Source organism: Schistocerca serialis, chromosome 10, assembly GCF_023864345.2.
Source record: "Schistocerca serialis cubense isolate TAMUIC-IGC-003099 chromosome 10, iqSchSeri2.2, whole genome shotgun sequence".
NCBI lineage: Eukaryota > Metazoa > Arthropoda > Insecta > Orthoptera > Acrididae > Schistocerca > Schistocerca serialis.
Window position 1 is genome coordinate 250,979,753 of NC_064647.1, and position 21,126 is coordinate 251,000,878.

Genomic DNA, 21,126 nt, shown 5'->3' on the forward strand with positions numbered 1-21,126 from the left:
TTAGCAGCAGGAACTCACGGTGCTCTCTCACTGACGATCTAACCGACACTCTGGGTGGAATGAACACATCATCTCGATCAAAGGTAAGGCAGGTTTCAGACCCAAGTTCATTAGTACGATATGATGAAAACGCTGTGAATCTACAAAGGTGAGCGGTAAGAATATACTGGGCCAGCTCATTTGTTCGGCACTCTGCCAGTTCCAGCTGAGTCTCAGCTCTTCAGTTCCGCTCTACGGTTCCCACTGATGCTGACCATTCTCTGTCGCCGTTATAGCCAACCGCTACGGACGAGGGATAAAGAGACTGGTGAATGCCAGGTGTCAAAATCGAGTGACAGTAGGTAATCAGAGCCAGACTCAGACGATTACATACAGAGTATCGCTCCGAAGTGGGCCCCGATTACCAGTGAAGATGTATTTGGGGACTAACCAGCCAGCGATGCCACACCGACTTGAACGTCCTCCGCCCAATCGCCCGACAACGAAGAGTGATGGTCTGAGGTGTCACACTCACAACAAGCCATCCTGGGCTTAAGTTTCAGCAAGATAACGGCCGCCCGCACACGGCGAGAGTTTCTACTGCCTGTCTTTGTGCTTGCCAAACACTACCTCGGCCAGAAAGGTCGCCGGATCTAGCCCCAGCTGTAGAAGCTTTATCCATTACGGGCGGTGCCCTGTAGCCAGCTCCGTATTTTGACGATCTAACGTGCCAGTTGGATAGAATTTAGCACGATGTCCCACAGGAAGAGAACCAACAATTCTATCAATCTATGTGAATCCGAATAACTGCTTGGGTAAGAGCCAGAGATGGGCCAGCGGGTTGTTGACTTGCTCAATTTGTGAAGGTCTTCCTCTTGAACAAACGATCCAATTTTGCTGAAACTGTTATATTTATCCATCACTTTCCGATGATTACTTCGCCGTACGTCGTTTTTTACTTCCGATAAAGATTTTGTCTAGTTCTGGTCTCCAGTAAAACTCCTATTTCATTCCATAGGTCCCGAGTAACATCACGAATATGATATTTTTCGTCCTCAGGATGCCACAAACTCCTTCCCCATTGGACTAAACTTGTCAGATCGTCAGTACACATTTCGTGTGTGAGAACATCGTCCGATTCGACTGAAGAAGGCTACCTCATTTGAATTCCAGCGAATCCAGGTGAGATGTCTGGTAACAACACTGAACACGAAAGACACTAGTGCACCCTGGTGGCCGTTCCAGCTGCCACAGAGAACTGCAGCTGTAGTCAGTTTCATGCCTGCCGGTGGTGAGTGTGTACCAAGTTACAGTGGAATTCGAAAGTTACTTCTCTCTCTCTATCACGCACTCTATTATTATTATTGTTGTTGTTGTTGTTGTTGGCTTATGTTACGTTTTGTTAACAAATGTTTACTCTCTGTTATCTAAGATAATCTTCGCTGTATATAATTCATTGCTTAACTGATGCTTTTCAACTGTCTTTTAAAATGTTTCTGTTTTATTAAAAATGGGTTACAAACAGTGTCGACCACAGTTAAAATCTCTGTCTGTACGTTCGGGCCGTGAGATTGGTTCTGGCAATCTGATTTGAAAAGATCGGCCATCTTCGGGCGATGTCGGTCGTCGGCGGAATGCCGCGATGTGAGCCTAACAGACGGCGCAGTGCGAGGTGCCGCCCGCCACCCACTCGCTTCACAGCGTTTCGCATGTGAGGAGTGAGGAGATGCCGCGCGCTGGGGTCAGACGTGTGTGCGTGTGTGTGTGGGTGTGCGTGTGCGTGTGCGTGTGTGCGTGGGGGCTCGCAGCCACCTCCTCACCTCCCCCCCCTCCCCCTCCCCCCCCCCCCCTGCCAGTGAATTAACGCAGCCGGCGACCGGTGAAAGGTCAGGCGGAGACCATAATGGAAACTCCGTTTGCTCTTCACTCGCATTGTATTGTTTATTTTGGAATTTTAATGATCCTGTAAGCGGAACCGTGATTGGAAAAAAGCGTGTTCTGCGCTGTATCGCTCAATTTGCGCTGCCTCGACAGTAAATACGATTCCAGAGCCAATAGCAGCCGCAGAAAGACCCCCAGGCTGTCGCAGCGCGGAAACGGCGGCCGTCTGGATGGCTCCAGCCTACGCGTTCTCATTTCTGCCTGATTTGCGAGTCTCATTAACGGAGACAATTGCTCTTATAATATCGTAGGTACAGCGGCAGTTCAACCTTTGCACGCTGATGGACTGCGAGGTCAACACATTCTGTATTTAACATCGCTGTTCTGGAATCATGCGGCATATGTTTCCTTTTAACTTCAGTTTTTCTATTTTTGTTCCTGAACAACGATAGTAATATGAACCGGAGGATGAAAGTTTCCAGTCTGCCATAAAGATGGTGCTCGTGTACTTAAATTCGCAGTAACAAGTGTGTTTTGCAGATCTGTCAAAATCATACTACAGGCATACGATTCACTGACGGGGAAATGTTTTAGCGTGTGTAGCTCTAAAAGGGAACTGCTACTGCCCTTGGTATACAGACTTTGTAACATTACGGTGTCCATGCGACACACACAAGGCTCAGTTCGTGACATAGTTTCTGCTATTGTACAGTAACTTATTAAACGACGTTAGAGATATTACTAAAACAAATACGCAATTTTCGAGAAGATTTCTCGTGTGAAACCAGCGGTCTGTGTAAAAGTACTTTACAAATTCATTGAAAACAGTGTCGACAGCAATAAAACTTATTTCAATGGTTACGACGAACGTCAACTGCCGAGCCATAACACGTGGCCCGTTCACCGCCACTGCCTACCATCGTGGTGTAAGCGTCTCAGGGTGCTCACATTGCTGACCCAAACCGATAGCCATTGAATCCGAATAACTGCTTGGGTAAGAGCCAGAGATGGGCCAGCGGGTTGTTGACTTGCTCAATTTGTGAAGGTCTTCCTCTTGAACAAACGATCCAATTTTGCTGAAACTGTTATATTTATCCATCACTTTCCGATGATTACTTCGCCGTACGTGGTTTTTTACTTCCGATAAAGATTTTGTCTAGTTCTGGTCTCCAGTAAAACTCCTATTTCATTCCATAGGTCCAACTGTGGTCGACACTGTTTGTAACCCATTTTTAATAAAACAGAAACATTTTAAAAGACAGTCGAAAAGCATCAGTTAAGCAATGAATTATATACAGCGAAGATTATCTTAGAGGCCGGTCGAAGTGGCCGTGCGGTTAAAGGCGCTGCAGTCTGGAACCGCAAGACCGCTACGGTCGCAGGTTCGAATCCTGCCTCGGGCATGGGTGTTTGTGATGTCCTTAGGTTAGTTAGGTTTAACTAGTTCTAAGTTCTAGGGGACTAATGACCTCAGCAGTTGAGTCCCATAGTGCTCAGAGCCATTTGAACCATTTTTTTGATTATCTTAGATAACAGAGAGTAAACATTTGTTAACAAAACGTAACATAAGCCAACAACAACAACAACAACAACAACAACAACAATAATAATAATAATAGAGTGCGTGATAGAGAGAGAGAAGTAACTTTCGAATTCCAGTGTAACTTGGTACACACTCACCACCGGCAGGCATGAAACTGACTACAGCTGCAGTTCTCTGTGGCAGCTGGAACGGCCACCAGGGTGCACTAGTGTCTTTCGTGTTCAGTGTTGTTACCAGACATCTCACCTGGATCCCTCATCCCCACTCTGTCCAATCCAAAACCCACAACCGCCTCAGACTCCTCAAACTCCTCTCTGGCCGGACATGGGGGTTGCACCCCTCTACCATCCTCCACACCTACAAATCCTTAATCCGTCCCATCCTCTCTTATGCCAGTCCTGCCTGGATATCCGCCCTCCCAAAATTCTATAAGTCCCTCCAGATCCTCGAACGCCATGTACTCCGCCTCGCCTTCAATATACGCCTCCAGTCCCCCATGCGGATCCTCTATGACCTCATTCCATTCCCCCATCTGCTCCTATTCCTCCAACATATCTGCACACTCTACGTCTGCACCTCCCGCCGCCATGATCCCCCTCACCCCCTCGTTGCGCCTCGCCTCTTCCATCCCCGCCCTCTGCGACACCTTTGCTGTTGTGTCCCCCCTACCCTCCATCTCTACACCCTTCGTCTCCTTTCCCAAGGTGGTTTCCGTCAACTCCCCCTCCCGGATGATGCCCTCTCTCCCTCCATTTATCCCTCCCATCAACTCTGATCCTCACCCCCATCCTTTCCTCTGTCCTTTCCCTGGGCTCTCTCTTCCCCCCCCCCCTTCCATCCTGTTTTCTCACCACCTAACTCTCCCTGCCTCCCTTCTCCCTCCCCCCGAGTCCTTTTGTATTCCCCTCCTCTGCCTTTCCCCACTCTGTCGCATATGCCTAGCATCCCCCCCCTCTCTGTTATGGGTCCTCGTCCTCCATTGGCTGCTTTCTCCCTCCCCCCCCTTCGTATTTCCTCTCCTTCCCCCCCTTTTCTTTCCCATCATCTGTCCGGGTTCCCCCGTCTGCCCTCGGCTGTGGTATTATTTGTGACAACGTTTTAGTGCAGTGTTCAAGTGAATGTTCAATGTTGTTCGTCTTTACAAAGTGTTACAAACAGAAATCATGCTGTCGTTGGGGGGTGGGGGGGTGGAGAATTTATGTCTCTTGTGAACAGAAACCAGCCGGTCGCCATGTTTTTTTAATTGCCTGTCTATTATTTTACCTGTCTGCTTCATATGTATTTTATTAGCATCATCAACCCTTTGTTCTACGTTTTAAGTTCCACGATTTTCCGCCATGTTACCATTTAAGTCTCCGATTTTATCGCCTGTTTTTGTTATTTATTATCTGCATCTTCTTAAAACAAATTCTGCAGGCTGAAGAGCGGCATACTAAGCTGCTCCCAGCTCGCCCCCTTCTGGGGGAATCGAAACTCAATAAAGAAAAAAAAAAGGTCAGATCTTGAATGGTAACCGAGAAAGATATGGAGATGCTGAACACTCGTGTGAGACAGCGTTATCAGCACCTGACAAAAGTTTGAAAGGGACCTCCATTTGGCCGGCTGGTCGAATCGTGCAATATCCAGATAAGTGGTGCAGTCGCCTGTAGCGCGGTGCTGGGGGCACGCGTACTCGTCTTCAAGGTTCTGGGCGACCACGTCTGACCGCCACGAGGGGGGATCTCTGCATTGCACTCCAAGTACACAGCAACTTCTCCATGCGTGCGCCAGCCATCTGACGTCAACGTTGTACACCGTGCCACACCGCAGGTCGGAGACTAGTGGCAGCCAGGCTAGACTAGACTAGACTAGACTAGGGGGTTACGGTCGCACGCGTAGTCAGCCGTTGACGGTGCAGCACAGAGGGCTGTGCGCACGCCTGTGGGGCGGGAAGCGCGGCCTGCTGGCGGTCGGGTCTGCACTGCCCCGGACCACCACCGCAGGGCGCGTGGCGTGGCGTGGCGGCGGCCTGGCCGAAAGTCCCGCCGGTCTTCCAGGGCCCTGGAGTCTGGACAGGAGCCACTGGGCGTGGCGGCTGGTAGTCCTGCAACATCTCGAGCTACAGTATCTCGTTGCCGTTTTCCAACAGGACAACTCTCGTCCACACGTGGCACGTGTCTCCCTGTGAAGCGTCCGCACGATCTCGTCGCTAGCCAGGTCCACACATCCGTCCACGACAGGACACAGCTGAGAGCGTGTCGGACATCATTCCTGTCCCAGGGTGTCGAGGGCCAGGGCTGTAACAGCTGCGGGCCAGCTTGTGTGATGAGAGCATGCAACGGCCCTATATGACACCCTTCCCGGCTGAAGCGGTGCGTGCATCCCAGCCAGATGGGGTGCAGTCGACCTGAAAGGTGGCAGTCAGTCCACTTTCAATTTCGTGGTTTTATAATTTCTTGGTTTGATCGAATGTGCGGAACATATTCAGTCACGATTAACTCGGTGCACCGTGTACCCCGTTAAGTTTCATGATTATTTTCGCCGCTCGTCACAAATCGGCCATGACGATTCAGTCTTTGCTGAAAAATGGCGAATTTTGCTTTCGATTATTCCGCCAGTTTGAACAAGGAACGCAACATGGACGCACAATTACTCCCACACAGAGATTCAATCTACCCTACGCGTGTTTTCCTTGGCATAGAAATCAGGCCTAGAACTCAATGTTTACGGAACTTCAGACGATGCGGCATTCAGGGGTGGCGAGACAGTGTCATCCAGTATGCTGGTTCAATAGAGATTTTTGAATCACAAAAGGACGTCCGAGCTCTTAGATAGTCAAGAAGAGTGCGCGGCCTTTAGGATCATGCTACCAAGATACTTGTAAAGCTAACATGCACATACCCTCTCAACTGAAAGTTTCATTTCGTTCCCTCCCCGCGTTCTAGGAGCTTCATTTTTCGTGTCAGGCGGTGTAGAAATATCTCTGTTGTTGGCGGTTTATGTAGGTTTGATATGCAAACAGCCGTTTTTTTGGATTTAGTACGATTTACTGCATCGTTAACTACAATTTCGAGCTCGTGCAGCTAGACGCCAGATTCCTGGTGCTTGCGGAAATAACGGAAATCTAAGCATAACATAACGAAATGTGTACGAAACGAAAAGGCCGATATGTCTTACCCCTTACATTGCATTGCATTTTGGTATGCTTCAGAAATACATTTCAATAATGTACAGTTTAACCGGCTTACACGCACACGCACACGCACCCTAGCGTCTGGCTGTATCTGGTCCAGAAGATAACGTTCCTGTAATTTGAAATTTGTGGTAAGATTCTATGAGACCAAACTGCCGAAGTCATCTGTACCTAGACTTACACACTACTTAATCTAACTTAAACTAAGTTACGCCAAGGACAACACACACACCCATGCCCGAGGGAGGGCTCGAAACTCTGACTGGGGGAGCCACGCGAACCGTGACAAGGCTCCCCAGACCGCTCGGCTAATGCTCCTGTAACATCTCCTCCTTATAGCGAGCTTCGAAAACCAGTTAATGGCGCAAAACATCGCATCAAATTAAAAGAAAAAAAGCGACTACGTAAACCGTCATCTTGACTCTCAGTTGCAGTTCGTCATCTTCAGTAGTCGTCGTGAATACATCTCTCATTTCGCCCGACATATTGCGCTGTAACTTTTCTTTATCTTCCTTAAAGCCAAACAACAAAGCTCTGCAGTAGATAATACTAACATCCTCTTACCGTGGTCGGTAATATGGCGAGACTCTGACTCAGTGTTTCAGACGTGATATGGAAGCCAGACATCGTCGTCATAGTCTTGAGGTCAGCCCTAAATTACTATTGTGGACGGGCGCAAGCGATCACCACCAACACAGTCATCTACATCACGGTGTAGACCATCTCTGGTTTGTTGCAGCAACAGGTACTTCGCTCAGTCCACTTTTCATTCCACACATCGATGTGCCCTCTACCATGTTCTGGCTCATACTTCAGCGGTGGCTTCAGTCTGCTCATTTCTTGCGATCCTTGTTATTCCATTTTCCTGTAATCCTGTACTACTTCTTCATTCAGATTAAATATGTTTAATTTAATTGCTAAAATCTTGCTCTCTCTGTCTCTCCATAAAGTAATTTTGTAGCGCCGGCCGCTGTGGCCGAGCGGTTCTAGGCGCTTTAGTCCGGAACCGCGCTGCTGCTACGGTCGCAGGTTCGAATCCTGTCTATAGCATGGATGTGTGTGATGTTCTTAGGTTAGTTTGGTTTAAGTAGTTCCAAGTCTAGGGGACCGATGACCTCAGATGTTAAGTCCCATACTGCTTAGAGCCATTTGAACCATTTTTTTAATTTTGTAGCTAGTTACGGCCGTTAAAAATGCCATCACTGTAGACCACGTCCTTTCGATATGTCGTTTAAGAAGTGCATCGTTCACATCTGTACGACAACGTTGGTTCTGCTGTCACCGGCGGAGCGGAAGGATTCAGCGGAGGAGGGGGTTGGAGGGAGGGCTCATGAGGCATTGCAACACTGTCCCGCGGAGGGCAAAGGTCCCAGATAGAGTTAGGGGCCAGAGCAGTTTCATGTGCCAGGTGGTTTCATTACTGTATACAGTTTCATCACTAATATCTCCCATAGTTTTAGAAACGCTGCTCCGTTGGTGAGATACAAACCGGGATTTCTGTAGTGGTATTCTCGCTTTACCATTCCATACACATCCACGAGGGAGTTTCAAAAAGTAAGTTACGCGTTGTTATGGTAAGCCAAGTAAATTTTATTGAATGCTGCACTACGGTTCAAACTGACTCAGACACACGATACTACAGAGGGGTCCAAAAAAATGTATCCACTGTTTAAAAGTCCGTAACTGGCAAACTAATTGACGGAGTCGTCTCATCTTTGGTAGTGTAATAGTTTGTAGTGCCAGCAATCGCCGCACAAGCGTTGTTTTGCGTTGTTTTGATTTGTCAGATGACAGTCGCCAGATAGTCAGTGTTTTGTTCTTAGTTGCACCTAGATGAAGAGTTTGCGGAGATGATTGTGTGGTCTGATGAGGCACAGTTCAAACTCAATGGTACAGTGAATCGCCACAATTGCATCTACTGGGCCGCCGAAAATCCGAACGTCCATGTAGACAGAGCCGTGAATTTGCCAAGAGTAAATGTGTGGTGTGGGTTGTCTTACCGGGGCTCGATTGGGCCATTCTTCTTTGACGGCACAGTTACCGGTGAGGTGTACCTTCAGAAGCTTCAGACATCCATTTTAGCTGCCATCCGAGACTCGTATGGAGACGAAAGAGTTTACTTTCAACAAGATTGTCCCCCAGCCCACTACCAAAATCGTGTTAGGGCGTATCTCGACGAAAATCTACCAGGAAGATGGCTAGGCCGTAGAGGTGCTGTGGGGTATCCACCGCGTTCCCCAGACATAACCCCCCTGGACTTTTACCTGTGGGGATTATTAAAGGACGTAGTTTATCCACAAAAGCCACGCACATTGGATGAAATTGAAGAATTCATCGTACATTCGTGTGCAAATATCCAACTGAACACGTTGCAGTCAGTAGTTCGTGCTGCAGTTCTGCGGCATCGTTTGTGTGTGGATGTTAATGGTGACTATTTAGAACACCTACAGTGATATCTTTAAGCTGGACTACGCTTTCACCAAAGATGAGACAACTCCGTCAATTAGTTTGCAAGTTATGGAGTTTTAAACAGTGGATACATTTTTTTGGGCCCCTGTTCAACATTGTCAACAAGTGTCTATACACAACGTTCAGCCACTCGTCCAGTTCCTCGATGGCAGAAATCCGGCGTCTGTCACTATAACCACGCGAGTGAACGTCCACACCGCTGGAAAATCTGATCTCCCCCCCCCCCCCCCCCACTCCCTCTTCCCCCAAGATGTTCCAGCTCGCCGGAAACATGGGAATGGCACGGTCCAAGCTCTGTATAGTCTGTCTGTAAACTGAAGAGCGAGCAAGCGAGTCCCCACTCTGCCTACCCTGCTACGTCACAGGGCGCTTCTACAGGCTGTTTCACAACGTAGTACCGGCCCTGCGGCGGTGCGCGCTTCATATCTGTGGCGACGCCGCGTACAGATACGTCCCGGCTGTGTTTATTTTTAGACAAATGCATTAAGAGTATAAGGAAAACAAAAGACGATAGCTTCTTCGAAACAAAACATTATAGAGTAAATAATATTAACATAAGAACGGAAGTCAGTATTCTACTACAAACATAGAACCGAATGCCTCTTCATGTGAATGTATGTTCCTCTATTCGTAAGACGAACCAGATATAGTGCAATCAACCTGTAGAATTTAAGGCTTGTTCTTACTAAAATGTAGAAGTTTTCTTTAAAGGGTCTGCATTGGAACTTAACAATTCTTGCAACACGAAGAGTGTTTAAAAAGTAAGCAGAAATTTATAATTCCGTGTTTTGTATTAGTTCGGTTTGCACTGCTTTTTTTGCCACTCTCTTCGTAAACATGTCTGAAAAGTATCTGTGCAATGTTTTGCATATTGGGTATTTACCCAGTTCTCAGTTGTCAAATGGTTCAAATGGCTCTGAGCACTATGGGACTCAACATCTTAGGTCATATGTCCCCTAGAACTTAGAACCACTTAAACCTAACTAACCTAAGGACATCACACACACCCATGCCCGAGGCAGGATTCGAACCTGCGACCGTAGCAGTCCCGCGGTTCCGAACTGCAGCGCCAGAACCGCTAGACCACCGCGGCCGGCTCTCAGTTGTCAAAAAAGTTATATGTGTTTTGGTAGCATCAACTATTATTTGTTTTGTATAAAAATAGATTAGAGAATCTGTACTAAATTTTGTTATAAGAATGGAATAAAGTGTATCAAATTTTTAGGAATGTTAAATATTGCTTTTGGTGAGTCTCTTATGAGTAAACCCAGAACACACAAGTGGTATAAACATTTCAAAGCAGGCCTTAAAGGACAGCAGTTTTACAAGAATGGGTGAGATTAAAAATGCAGTCAAAAGGCCTATGAACTATCCCGAGGAAATAATTCCTAAAGTGTTTTGGGAATTGGAAAAAGCACTGGCATAAGTGTATAGCATGTACTGGGGAATATTTTGAATAGGATAACATTGTTGTAGATTAACAAGTAAAGTTCTTACCAAAAAATAAAAATTAATATGTGAACGCACCTTGTATGTCAAGCTTTTTACATAGAAGTCCAGAATCGGTATACGTGTCTCGAAAGAAATTTCAGTAGTGTTTAGATTAGCTATTGCACACATGTTTTAAGCAATATTCCTTAGAATCATGTGAATAGTAACCGAGATAGAGTTTTAGTGACAGAGTATATTCAAATGCTGCTGTTCTCTAGGCATTAAATGTATTACGTGATTGAATCACGTTCTGCTAGCGAAACGTTAATTGATTTTACCATGAAGCTCTCAAGTTATTCCTGGTTTTGTACAACAAGTGATAATGGTATTTATTGCTTTGGACAACATTTGACTGTATTTATCTTGGAAAATCTTTTACTACCATGTACTACATTTCTACCAAAAGAAATTTCATAGTGTATGAGCAGAGTCAGGCTTGAAAGAACACACAACATATTTTTCAAAAAAATATTCATTGCCTGTTTACATACATCGTATTTTAGAGGTCATCATCAACATTGTCACTATCATTACTGTCGTCGTCGTCGTCGTCATCACTTTCTAAATTAATAACTATAGCGTCTATTATGTCTTCCATAACCCCATCCTTAACCCAATATTCTCTTTCAAGTTTCTCCACATGGAGGCAGTATGCACTCCAGTCATCTTGACTTATCGTTTCAAAACCTGTAACAATTGGGACAAGTTTTTGTATACGCTCTCTTTCGGTTACGGCAAAATTTAGTTCGGAATAAAACATGGAAGCTCAGAAAATGTCTACATACCTTCTTTCACCAACTGCAGCAACTTCGTCATGCAAATATCTCCAAGAATATTTCTTCCTCTGACGAAATTCTTGAGCTTTGCCCACGCCATTTCAATCGGATTTAAGTCACAGTTGTATGGTGGAAGTCGCAGCACAGTGTGTCCATGGGCTTCAAGTATTTTATTAATTTCAAATACTTTGTCTTCCGGCTTATGTTGTTTAATTAAATCAAATAATTTTGTTTTTCTCATTGTCAACTCAGCTTCCACCTTATTTTTTAATAACCATTCAATCATTTCGCTTTTATTCGAGGACCTAGTTGGAGCTTTGTTGTGTTCCTTGTTGTGATATGAAGCGTTGTCCATAACAATAACACAGTTTGGTGGCAGATTCGGAATCACTTTATTCGATATCCAATTAGAAAAGTTTTCGTAGTTCATTTGCCCATGGTAGTCTCCTGTTGCACAACCCGCTTTATAAACCAACTGTGCATTGGGTAAGAACCCATCTTTTGATCCAATATTCACCACTATAATCCTATTGCTTCCGCTAACATTGTCCATAATGCCCTCAACGCCAGGGCCCTGCCAACATTTTCTGTAAGTAATGTTATTGTCCACCCAAGTTTCATCAATATAAAAGAATTTTCTGCCTAGCTCCCTTAATTTCCTCACTTGGATCAGATACTTACATCGCCAGTCAATTATATCCGTTCTTTCTACGAGAATCTTTCGTTTACTTACAGATCTTTTCCAGGTAAATCCCATTTCACGCAATGTCTTGTGTAAAACATCTTTCTGCCAAGGAAAATGTATTTTTTGTTTCACGGCATTAAGCAATTTCCGTAATGTCGGCACTATTTTTTGGTTTATGTAAAAGTCCTCCATCGTTTGTCGAATGACTGATTTTGTGAAACTGTCTATGACGATGGGTTTCCTCCCTAAATTATCAGTTTTCCTTCGCGGCGATTCCAGTAAACCATGCGGCTTGTTTTCACGTTCCTTCCTTATGCGTCCTATAGTGGCGAGGCTGACGTTTGCATAAACTGCAGCCCTTTGATTGGGGCTGTTAATGTTAACCAACAGTTCTTTTTGTGTTGCCTCCTTAACACACGCTGTAATAACGTTAGAGACGATCGAACGCTCGTTACTCCGCAAATACCTCCTCTTCTTCGTATTCCGCACATTTTCTTGCAATGCAGGGCGATTATCCATCACTTCGGGATACTGAAGTATATCTGTGAGTACACAAAGTCAACTGACTGACGCTGGCAACAAAGATTCCACAAACAGAAACGACGTATATCAGTATATCACTGCACGCTGAACTACACCGCTAGACGGGTAACAGGGCAACTGATTTTGGGTGGCCCTGTAGGCCAGTGGCAGCGTTCTTCCGGGAAAGGCCACTTCCCCCACCAAAGGCGCTGCTCGCTCTTCAGTTTACAGACAGACTATAACTCCCAAACACCGTCACGGCGTCTGTGCAGCCCGGTCAAGTTGTTGGCACCATTTCTCTACGGATGGACGCGACATTGCATTTGGCGCATATACTGCCAGAATTTGGAGACGCAACTTTAGACGTTTTGTCCTACGTACTCCCAATTAGCGCGCCACTCAGCGATGCAGCAGAGGCGTGTCTGCAGGAGACCCGGAACTACGTGTGTGTTCTGCTGCCACAGCGCCCCGCCCTTGTTTCGCACAGGTCTCGGCGGGGGACGCCGCGTCTCACTTACTGATGTCGCCAGCTGGTACCACACCAGGGACGAAGGAATTTGTCAATTTGCTAAACTGCTGGTCTTAACTGGCTTTCGTTGTCTGCTTCTGCTTCTGACTTGCAGGTATTTAATTATACTCATTTACTGATTACCCGAATCTGTTAGGCGCGCGTTGTAGATCGCCTCGTTTCCACCTAAAATGACAGGGTCATCCGCAAAGAACAGTATGTCTAGAGGACTACTATCGATTTTTAAGTGTTTTGGTAATAATATTTGCCATTTCCTGATGACATCGTCAAGATATAAATGAAAGACAGTAAGTGGGAGAAGACTCCGTTGTCTTGGTGTATCCATTATTTGAGTTCGCGTCATTCCGTTTAAAACTGCAACCAAATTTCCTGTATACGTGACTCAATATTTGCATAACAATACCGTAGGTGGAGCCGGCCGAAGTGGCCGTGCGGTTAAAGGCGCTGCAGTCTGGAACCACAAGACCGCTACGGTCGCAGGTTCGAATCCTGCCTCGGGCATGGATGTTTGTGATGTCCTTAGGTTAGTTCGGTTTAACTAGTTCTAAGTTCTAGGGGACTAATAACCTCAGCAGTTGAGTCCCATAGTGCTCAGAGCCATTTGAACCATTTTTTACCGTAGGTGGTGGTGGTGGTTAGTGTTTAACGTCCCGTCGACAACGAGGTCATTAGAGACGGAGCGCAAGCTCGGGTTAAGGAAGGATTGGGAAGGAAATCGGCCGTGCCCTTTCAAAGGAACCATCCCGGCATTTGCCTGAAACGATTTAGGGAAATCACGGAAAACCTAAATCAGGATGGCCGGAGACGGGATTGAACCGTCGTCCTCCCGAATGCGAGAATACCGTAGGAGTAACATATTCCGCTAGGAATGGGGGTGACAATGAGAAGGGTTGATCTGCAGAAATTCCCAAAAACTACCTGTTGGTATTTAGTTGACTTTAGAAGTGTAACGCGCAATCCCTTCCGTTATTCGCCTCTGGATTAGGACAGCCGAAAAATTTGTTTTTGCAGAAATCGGAAAGACGAAAAATATTATATATCCCAAAGAACATGAATAAACTTTTTCAAATTTAATTTAATGTACAAAAATCACTGTCTTTTATTTATTTTGCACATGCAAATAAATGTATATGCCTTGTAAATGTGACCCCAGCTGTAGAGAAAAACAGCCACTGTGACGCTTGCCGGCACATCTAGTAGTCAACAAAGGCGTTGCATGGAGGTAAGTATGTTAAAATGTGGATGCTGGAGGAAACACAGCCTGTGCACGATCTGCCTTCACCGAACTCGTCGAGTGCTTCACTTATGAGTAATTCTTCTTCTACGACGAGCCTTCTTTGTAATACGTTTTGTGCACTGTGCATTGGAAAATAATTGGTCAGCTGAGGTCCACGTGACAATTTTAATTCTTTCTTTCCCTCCAACACTTTTTGAGCCTGTCTCCGTCTGTCTTTTTTTCTGCCTTCAGACGACTTCAGACGACTTCATACGTGTTCCCACACTGCTTTTGCCGTCGAATTCTTATAAACTTGATACCTTAGCTTCGAAAACATCTCATCTTCTCTTGTATGATGTGTATTTCTAATTATTTTTAGATGTCAGGTACAAATTATTGCTATTTTTCTGAGATAGATACTCCAAGATCTGTTTTGTCAGTCTGTTGCCATTCAGCCTCTATGAATCAGAAATATCACCTTTTTTCCTTACTTTTTCTGTTTTTTTCCTATATTTTGCTACATATTTCATCATTTCTTATTAACTTCCAGTTTTCTCTATTCATTTTCCTTCTATTTTCTTGCTATTTTCCTCGCGATTCTTGTCTGCCAAGATTTCTGGTTCGTCTAATTTACAATTCAGTGCTAAGGCATTCAGTTGCGTAGAGTCATCGCTGCAGTGTTTTAATGATTTTATCATAAAGTGTCGCCTTTCGCGTCACGTATTTGCGTCCTTACTGAATTCTGTTTTATAAGCATTAGGTCGTGGTGCGGTGCACATTCACAGCCTGACACTTGGCTCCCTAGCGCTGGTGACATCATATAAAGACCCAGGTGGCGGTTGCAAGCTTAAACGACCTCAGTAAGCTGAACTTATTTAAGCTTGAAACTACTAACGGGGTCTTTATGGCCCCTGATGATGTCTCCAGCACCAGGCCACTAAGCGTTAGGCAGTGAAACGCGCCTTCGACCACTGCCTAATGCCCATAAAACAAAATTCACGAAGGACGTGATAAATTGCTTACTAATTTCTCGATTGCACTTTTTACGGTAATTACTTTTGTTATTCCATATCCCTTTCTATTTTGTGAATACTTCCATTCGTGGCAGATTTTTCTAACTCATTTTGGAGAATCATCTCCTATATGTATTAGAGTTTTTGACCTTTTACATAAGATCAGTGACTATACGTAATAAGTTTGTTGCATTTTTTATCTTAGCAAGAGATCTGATGTTTCTGTACAATTGCTTAAATCTTATCTACTGGCCATTTGTTCCCCAGAGCCAGAGTCGCATTTCTGCACCTCTGCGTGATGATTGCATCCATCATCGTCATCATCATCATCATCATCATCATCATCATCATCATCATCATCATCAGTGTCCTGTCCGCCCCGGTAGCTGAGTGGTCAGCGTGAAAGTCAATCCTCAGGACCCGGGTTCGATTCCCGGCTGGGTCGGAGATTTTCTCCGCTCAGGGACTGGGTGTTGTGTTGTCCTAATCATCAGCATTTCATCCCCATCGACGCGCAGGTCGCCGAAGTGGCGTCAAATCGAAAGACCTGCACCAGACGAACGGTCTACCCGACGGGAGGCCCTAGCCACACGACATTTCATATCAGTGTCCTGTCTGGTCTTCTGCCATCCTCTTCAGGTCTGCATAATTTACTCTTCCCTTTATGTCGTCTATCCTCTTGTATCATCTCCTTCCTCTCAGTCTTCTCCCACAAACCAATCGCTGCAAAGCATCCGCTAGCAATCACTCACTTCTCAATGAATGTCCCGACCAATTCCTTCTCCTTTCCCTTACAACCTTCAGTAGACATCTTCTCTCACCAACCCTTTCAATACTCTTTCATTACGCACTCTTTCCATCCAGCTTATTCTCTCCATTCTCCTCCACATCCACATCTCAAATGCTTCTAACCTTTTTTCATCCTCTCGTCTCACCGTCCATGTTTCTGCCCCATATAGTGCCACACTCTAGACAAATCATTTGCCAAGCCTTTTCCTTAGTCCTTTATGTAATTTGCCACATAAGAGTCTCCTCTGTCTGTCGAATGCCTCGTTCGCAATGGCAATTCGAGTTTTCATCTCCTGGTGACATCTCAAGTCTTCAGTTATTGTGCTTCCAATATATTTAAATGCACTTACTTGGCTAATGGTAGATTGTCCTATTTTAATGTTGGACTGTCTGCGTCTTGTACTGACGACCATACTCTTTGGTTTTGCTGTGTTTATTTGCATCCCACATTCCACACGAGCTTCATTCAGATCTTTCAGCATGTTATTCACTGTCCGCTCACTTTCTGCCACTAATACCATGTCATCAGCAAATCTTATACATTCTATTCTCTTTCCAGCAATACATATTCCTCTTTTCCCATCTAAGCTTTTCGCAATAATCTCTTCAACGTATACGGTAAACAACAGTGGGGAAATGCAACAACCTTGTCTAACACCTCGTCCAATGCTGCTTCCTTCTGACATTTCATTTCCAATCCTTATCCTTACTTCGCGCACGGGTTCCCGGGTTCGATTCCTGGCGGGGTCAGGGATTTTCTCTTCCTCGTGATGACTGGGCGTTGTGTGGTGTCCTTAGCTAAGTAAGGTTTAAGTAGTTCTAAGTTCTAGGGGACTGATGACCATCGATGTTAAGTCCCATAGTGCTCAGAACCATTTGAACCTTATCCTTACTTTCTGGTATAAATATAGATTCTTTATCAGTCCTCTCTCTTTCCAATCTACTCCTTTCCTCTTCAAAATATCCATCAGCTTGTTCCACTGAACTCTGTCAAATGCCATTTCTAAATCTATAAAAACAGCAAAGATTTCTCTAGCATTTTCCATCTATCTTTCCCCTATAGTTCTTAACAGGCCAATAGCATCTCTTGTTCCTTTTCCTCTTCTAAATCCGAACTGCTCCTCTGCAATCCCTCTATCCAGCTTGCCATATAACACTCTCAGCAAGACTAGCTGCATGAGAAATTAGACTGATGGTCCTGTGCTCTTCACATTTTTTAGTGTTTCTTGATTGCATCCGAATCACGAGAATTATGACTATAAAGTCAGATAAATAGGACTGGCACTGGAGGCAGTGTAAGCATAGGGCGGTCGAGCAGGGGCAGTGAGGTTTGGAGACGCGCCAGGCGTGAGACCGCGTCAGCTGTGGGCGAGTCGCCGCCTCCAGTGAGGCGACGCGGTGCGTGCGTGCGTAAGTGGGTGCGTAAGTGCGTGGTGCTCAGCGGCAGCGTCCGGCCACCACTGGCGGACGTGGATCCCCAGCCGGTGCTCTGGAAAATCCGCGAATCCCGGCGCCGCGGTAAAACTGTACGCTAAACGCGGCGGGTCTGTCACGGGTGGATTATACGCTACCACAAATAGTTAGGCGGATCTGTCGGGGCGCGTTTAATAGGCGGCGGCGTGTTCGGCCGAGCGGCACGTCAGAAGTACCGGATGCGTGACGAGAAAATCCGCCACATAGGGGCAGCACCGGCAGGGGTAGTGTCGGCGCAGCACGCCGGCTCACTCGGCGGTGCCCGACCACTGGGGGCTGGCGGGGCGAGGCTCACACCAGCAGCACAGCCCACAGCCCGCGGCCCGCACCCAGCCGTGTCGCCTCTCGCGAGATTACCCCAGTGCGGCCGGACCGCGGCCACGATAAACTCGCCCCCGCTCCCACAAACAGTCGCACAAACAACGGTGGCGCGTTCCCCACAACGCCGGCCGTTATGCCGACAAACCACCGACACGCTGCCGGTCACTCAGCACCTAGTCGCGTTCGTTCCGGCCGACCGAGTAATGGCTTCATTGTAATACGTCACCACCTCTCTGGCCGCTGCTCCGCTCGCGTACGCGTAAGAGGCGTGGCTGTAAAATAACGGCAGTGGCGCTCTCGCAGAGCGAGTACCCGTGCACCGAAAATAAGAGCCCAGTACCTGTGAAGCGTGAGGCCTTTTCAGTCGGATGCGGCATCACTGGCGTCCGTAGACAAACCACTCTTTCCGTGGCCTTCGCCTGTATAAGTGCAGTTATTTTGTCTTGCCGGAAAAATCGTAACAACAACGAACTGTCGAGAAGTTTCACGGGAAATTTGAAAAACCTGCTACTGAAACCTGTCTTTCACTGAAAGAAGAGTGTAGCGAAGACTTTTTATCACGTATACGAGTTTTTGGGTAGTTCAGTGGTTTCCGAGACGGTCGAGAAGATGTCAAAATTGATTCACGCACAGGCGACCCTTCAGCATCCAAAACCGATGAGAATGTCAGAAAAGTAGGTAATCTGATTCGATATGAAGTCGGTCGAGTATTCGATCGATTGCTGAAACTCCAGGAATTGACAAAGAACGCGGAAGGCAGATTTTACGTAACCACTCTGACGTGAGAAAAGTGTGTGCGAAACTGGTGCCGAAAATTCTCACGACTGAACAAAAACAAGGTCGCGAAAATGTATGTACTGTCACTTTGAATACGACTGAAAAAGATCTTAAATTCTTAGAGGGAGTGATAACATGTGCCGAATCCTGGTTTTTCACTTATTATCCGGAAACTGTCAATCCATGCAACAGAAAGACCGAACTTCACCGAGAGCGAAAGAAGTTCGAATGAGCAAATCGACATTACAAAGGATTATGGTTTTTCTTTATATTTATGCAATTTATCTTCAATGGATTTGTGAACGTCATACTATTAATCGACATTACTGGCTTCCGGTTATTCCCCACCAGAATTGTGCAAGAGCAAGTCACGGGTTCTGCATCGAGACGACGCACCGGCTCTAACTGCATTGTATGTCAAGAGGTTTCTAGAGAAGTACAGCGTCCCGGTCTTATGAGTGTCCACGTTATGCACCTGACCTAACACCATGTCACTTTTATCTATTCCACAAGATCAAATCTGCAGTAGAACAAAATAACGGCAGACCGTTACCACAGTGAAAGAAAAAGCGGCACGTGTGTTCGAGGAGCTCACAGAGGAAGACTTACAGCACTGTTTCCATAAACGTAACATTCGCGTCCAAAGTTGCGGGGATAGAGGGGCCACAGTAACTAAATATGTACGTACGTTTTACACCCACACGTAACACGTTTCATACGTATATTTAACATGTCACCCGTATTTCTACACAAGTTTGATCCGTACCTCTGGCGAATTTCGGCCTGCACTTTCACCCCATCTCAGTCCCGAGAAGATCTGTAATTCTGTCTCGGTAAGAAATGCACAAAACTTCGTGGACACTATTTCAACGTCTTTCGAAAATGAAAAAAAAATTACGTCTGTAATAAGGAAAGTAGTTCATCTCATTTACTCGTTGTCTTTTTCCTTTCCGCTGAGTAGGACGAATGGACTGTTGTGCCATAATGACAACAGTAACTGATGGCCATTCTGAGAAAACAAAGTTTTGTCTTTCCGTCTTTCGTGAAAATGTCGGAATAAAATCTACGTCTGCCCTACCGCTGTTATTTCCTGTACCGCCTTCCAACGAAGCGTGCACGTGTTCCGTATACATCTGGATTGCCGCTAGCCAACCGTACGTAACCGCTTAGCGGCGTTCCTGCATGTCCTTTTCGACGCCGCCATATCTCCCGCATTCTCTCGGCTCTGGGCATTTTAGGCTTCTTGGATTCCTTTCGACGCGAGACGTCTCCTGACCGCGTTTTCTACAATTCTCAGTGTTGTGACTTGGCAAGACAGCCAAGCCACTAGGAGATAGCCGAAAGGCACGCGTTTAAGCTCACGCAGGCTGGCGTGAGGTCTGGAACAGTTAAAGGAATTGAGTCTAGTAAAAAAAGTACGGAGCTTCTGGAATACTTAACTTTAATCCATAATTGGTGAACATCGGTCGGACGGTACATGCATCACAAGATAAATAGCAAATGATAATGGCGCCTTGCTAGGTCGTAGCAAATGACGTAGCTGAAGGCTATGCTAACTATCGTCTCGGCAAATGAGAGCGTATGTAGACAGTGAACCATCGCTAGCAAAGTCGGCTGTACAACTGGGGCGAGTGCTAGGGAGTCTCTCTAGACTAGACCTGCCGTGTGGCGGCGCTCGGTCTGCAATCACTGATAGTGGCGACACGCGGGTCCGACGTATACTAACGGACCGCGACCGATTTAAAGGCTACCACCTAGCAAGTGTGGTGTCTGGCGGTGAGACCACAGTCAGCATCTTTACGAGTCATACGAGACGACATAATTTATTACTCTGTAATTTTCAGTTTAGTGTCAATAGGGGATCAGTCAAAAAGGAAAGACTTGTATTTTTTTTCTTTTTAAATAAAGTTTAAGTGAAACATCGGTGCTTTTCCGAGTACTGCAGTCCTTGCAAAATGTGCGACATCGATGTTCGTATTAGACAGCGTTCTGTCATAGAATTCTTGAAAGCAGGACATGAAGCGGCCTTTCGCATTCGTGAAACACTGAAAATGTGTACGGTGATGCAACAGTGGATGTCAACGCTGTTCTTTTGGAACCAGAATCAAATAGGCATTCAGTGGAATGGCACCACAGAAACTCACCGAAGAAGAAAAAGTTGAAAACTGTCCGATCGGTTGGGGAAGTGACGGTTACAGTATACTGGGATGCAGACGGTGTGATACTGGTCGAAATTTTGCACCAAGAATGCACGAAAAATTCTGTCCGAGACGTCAGAAACCTCGGACACGTTGAAGCACGTCTTTAGCGTGTTCTCCCGACAAAAGCTATGACGGATGTTCTTGTTTCGCATGAAAACGCAAGACCACAGGCCGTTCACCACATCACTGAAGAGATTGCTCCGATATGTCACCTGTCAAGTCTCGCCATCAGGCACCCGTTCTCGGCGCTAAAAGCAATTCACTGTGGGGTTCACTTTTAAGACGAGAA

At 46.0% G+C, this 21,126-nt stretch overlaps 1 protein-coding gene across 1 annotated transcript in view; it reads right to left on the bottom strand.

Moving 5' to 3' along the window:
• Positions 1-21,126, bottom strand: part of LOC126424730 (uncharacterized) — a 101,717-nt gene that overhangs the window by 41,104 nt on the left and 39,487 nt on the right. Inside the window, exon 5 of the mRNA XM_050087449.1 lies at positions 11,070-11,222. Coding sequence (XP_049943406.1) covers positions 11,070-11,222 — 153 coding nt within the window. The remainder of the gene's footprint in view (positions 1-11,069; positions 11,223-21,126) is intronic.